Here is a 4,084-nt window from a genome sequence, read left to right on the forward strand (position 1 = left end):
AGATGGTGAGAACGCGCTCTACAGAGGCACCAGACCAGAGAAGAGCTGCTCCCCCTGTTGTTAGAGGCCGAGGGAGGACTCCTATCCGTGGTAGGGGACGAGGACATCCCAGAGTTGTTCCAGTTATGGCACCAGTGGATCCAGTAGAGGATCCTATCATCGAGGAGAAGGGCGACGTGCCTGCAGCCAAGCCAGATCCAATGGATTTCACATCCGCACTGGGATTTTAGGAGGTCATGGGCCGTATGCTACGGTACATGGACACTAAGACTCAGGCCGGTTTATTTCTAGCAGACCCAGCCACACCTCAGGCGGGCATGGGAGCACAAACCCCTACCGCACAGGCTCATGGGCAGGCATCTACTGTATATCATACCCAAGGTGCACTACCCGTGGGTGGAGCCCAGTCAGTGGCAGCAGCTACACCTGAGCCCAGACCAGTTGCGGCCGCCGAGCCGCAGAAGCTATTGGATAGATGGGCTAGACTACATCCTCCTGTCTTTGGGGGTAAGCGACATAAGGATCCCCATGACTTCATTGATCAGTGCAGGGATAGACTGCACAACATGAGGATATTGGAGTCTCATGGGGTAAATTTTGCTACCTTTCAGCTGGAGGGCAGGGCCCGTAGGTGGTGGAAGTCTTATCTTTTTGGAAGACCAGCAGATTCTCCTCCCATGACTTGGGACAGGTTCACCTGTATTTTCCTGGATAGGTATATTCCACTCTCCCAGAGGAAAGAATTACGGTTTCAGTTTGAGCAGCTCCAGCTGGGTCAGATGTCAGTGACCGATTATGAGGCGAGGTTCTCTGAGTTGTCTCGCCTTGCACTTATGATACTCCCTACTGATGCAAAGAGAGTACGAAGATTTGTTGCGGGTTTGCATATTGGCATTCATGCCACTATAGCCCGAGAGGTTGAGATAGGGACTTCTTATGAGATGGTTGTGGAGATAGCCTAGAGGATTGAGGGTGTGTGTCAACGTAGCCGAGAGCAGGTTATGAGAGATAAGCGGTTTAGATATTCTGGTGAGTTCATAGGTGCTCCGTCTGGGGGTAGAGGTCAGTTAGTGAGAGGGCAGTCCAGTAGGCCCCCATATCCAGCACCACCGCCTCCTTGGGGTGCTCTAGTGCGACCTTATTTTAGTGCTATACCAGAGAGTTCTTACTGCCCACCGGCTATTCAGGGTTCTTCCAGTGGATATTAAGGTCACCAGGGCCAGACTTCAGGTCAGCTGCCCATTGTACCAAGGGGTTGTTTCGAGTGCGGGGATTTCAGTCATATGCAGAGATTCTGCCCCAAGCTTCAGGGTAGACCAGTGCAGCAAGGTCAGTAGCCTATGATTACCACACCAGTTGCTCCACCAGCTGTCCGGCCGCCCAGAGGTGGAGGGAAGGTGGGTAGGAGCCGTCCTAGAGGTGGAGACCAACCAGGTGGCGCTCCAACTCGGTTCTATGCTTTTCCGGCCAGACCAGATGCAGAGGCCTCAGATGCCGTGATCACAAGTATTATTTCTATCTGCGGCAAAGATGCCTCCGTATTATTTGATCCAGGGTCTACATATTCGTATGTGTCATCTCTATTTGCTCATTTCTTGGGTATTTCTCGTGATTCCTTGGGTACTCATGTTTATGTGTCCACTCATATGGGTGATTCTGTTTTTGTGGATCGAATCTACCAGTCCTGCATTGTTACATTTTGTGGTTATGAAACTAGAGCAGATCTTCTGCTGCTTGAGATGTCCGACTTTAAGATCATCCTGGGCATGGACTGGCTATCTCCATATCATGCCATCCTGGATTGCCATGCCAAGACGGTTACCTTAGCAATTCAAGTGTTACCTAGATTGGAATAGAAGGGTTCATCTGTCAGCGCATCTACTCGGGTTATTTCCTTTCTGAAGGCTCGACAAATGGTCGAGAAGGGTTGTTTGGCTTATCTAGCCTATGTTCGGGACACTACTGCAGAGACTCCGTGATTGATTCAGTGCCTGTAGTCTCGGAGTTCTCCGATATATTTCCTTCAGATCTTCCATGCATGCCGCCAGATCGTGATATTGATTTCTGTATTGACATGGCTCCAGATACCCAGCCTCTATCTATCCCACCGTATTGTATTGCTCCTAAAGAGTTAAAGGAGTTAAAAGAACAGCTTGATGAGTTACTATCCAAAGGGTTTGTCAGGCCGAAGGTATCGCCTTGGGGTGCACCGATATTATTTGTGATAAAGAAGGATGGAACTATGCGGATGCGTATTGATTATCGCTAATTGAACAAAGTTACTATTAAGAACAAGTACATGTTGCCGCGTATTGATGATCTATTTGACCAGTTGCAGGGTGCTAGGGTATTCTCTAAGATCGACTTGAGGTCGGGGTACCATCAGTTGAAGATTAGGGATTCGGATGTTCCGAAGACCGCTTTTCGGACTAGATATGGTCATTATGAGTTTCTGGTGATGTCCTTCGGTTTAACTAATGCCTCGACGGCGTTTATGGATTTGATGAACAGGGTATTCAGGCCATATATTAATTCGTCTATCATTGTCATCATTGATGACATCTTGATCTACTCGCGCAGTAAGGAGGAGCACGAGTAACATATGAGAGTGGTGCTTCAGACTTTGCGGGAACAAAAGCTATATGCTAACTTCTCCAAATGTGAGTTTTGGCTAAATTCTGTAGCATTTTTGGGATATATTGCATTAGGAGAGGGTATTAAAGTTGATCCCAAAAAGATCGAGGCAGTTCAGAATTAGCATCATCCCACTACGGCGACTGAGATCAGGAGTTTCCTAGGTTTAAAAGGTTATTATCGTCAGTTCGTGGAGGGTTTTCATATATTGCAGTACCTTTGACCAAATTAACCCAGAAGGGTGCTCCGTTCCGATGGTCCGATGATTGTGAGGCGAGCTTTCGGAAGCTCAAGACAGCATTGACTACAACACTAGTGTTAGTGTCGCCTTCCGGTTCGGGGATGTATACAGTGTATTACAATGCTTCACGCATTGGTTTAGGTTGTGTATTGATGCAGGAGGGGAGAGTTATTGCATATGCCTCACGTCAGCTAAAGCCCCACGAGAAGAATTACCCGGTACATGATATGGAGTTAGCTGCGATTGTTCACACTCTTAAGATTTGGAGGCATTATTTTTATGGGGTGTTTTGTGAGGTTTACACTGATCATCGCAGTTTGTAGCATTTATTCAATCAGAGGGACCTAAACTTAAGGCAGCGTAGATGGCTTGAGTTACTGAAAGATTATGATATTACTATCTTGTATTATCCGGACAAAGCAAATGTAGTTGCAGACGCCTTTAGTAGAAAGGCGGAGAGTATGGGTAGTTTGGCTTTTATTTCAGCAGAGGAGAGGCCATTAGCTTTGGATATTCAAGCATTGGCTATCAGACTTGTGAGGTTGGATATTTTAGAGCCCAGTCGAGTTTTTGCATGTGTTGTTGCCCAGTCTTCAATATTTGAGCAGATCAAGGCTCGCCAATTTGACGATCCGCACTTATTGGTTCTTCGAGAAACGGTACTATGGGGTGGTGCCAAGGAGGTTACTATTGGCAAGGATGGTGTTTTGCGACTCCAGGATCGTCTATATGTTCCTAAAGTGGATGGGCTGAAGGAAAAGATCCTAGAGGAGGCACTTAGTTCTCGATATTCTTTTCATCCAGGTGCTACGAAGATGTATCGTGACCCGAGGAAGCATTATTGGTGGCATCGAATGAAGAAGGACATAATTGAATATGTAGCTACGTGCCTAAATTACCAGCAAGTTAAGTATGAGCACCAGAGGCCAGGTGGCTTACTTTAGCAGATGACTATACCGGAGTGGAAATGGGAATGTATTACTATGGACTTTGTAGTTGGGTTGTCGCGGACCTTGTGGATGTTTGATGTAGTTTGGGTCATTGTTGACAGGTTGACCAAGTCGGCACACTTCATTCCAGTTGTGACTACGTATACTTCAGAGAGGTTGGCCCAAATTTATATTCAGGAGATAGTTCGGTTGCACGATGTGCCAATTTCCATCATATCGGATAGAGGTCCTCAGTTTACTTTACATTTCTAGAGAGCGG

General features: G+C 47.0%; 1 protein-coding gene across 1 annotated transcript; it reads left to right on the forward strand.

Moving 5' to 3' along the window:
• Positions 1–257: 257 nt before the first annotated feature.
• LOC138910402 (uncharacterized) lies at positions 258–3,819 on the forward strand. The gene is made up of 4 exons (XM_070201640.1): positions 258–879; positions 1,905–2,191; positions 3,214–3,411; positions 3,595–3,819. Exons 1-4 carry the CDS (start codon positions 258–260, stop codon positions 3,817–3,819), a joined length of 1,332 nt encoding a protein of 443 aa, XP_070057741.1.
• Positions 3,820–4,084: the final 265 nt, after the last annotated feature.

Source organism: Nicotiana tomentosiformis, chromosome 4 (assembly GCF_000390325.3).
Source record: "Nicotiana tomentosiformis chromosome 4, ASM39032v3, whole genome shotgun sequence".
In the NCBI taxonomy this organism is placed as follows: Eukaryota; Viridiplantae; Streptophyta; class Magnoliopsida; order Solanales; family Solanaceae; genus Nicotiana; species Nicotiana tomentosiformis.

Excerpts from the sequence above, each read along its gene's own strand:
- LOC138910402 (XM_070201640.1), top strand. The coding sequence starts at position 258 with ATGGACACTAAGACTCAGGCCGGTTTATTTCTAGCAGACCCAGCCACA. Across the intron at positions 880-1,904 it reads AGTACGAAGATTTGTTGCGG|GCTCGACAAATGGTCGAGAA; the intron begins GTTTGCATATTG and ends TCCTTTCTGAAG. Across the intron at positions 3,412-3,594 it reads AAGCATTGGCTATCAGACTT|GATCGTCTATATGTTCCTAA; the intron begins GTGAGGTTGGAT and ends TTGCGACTCCAG.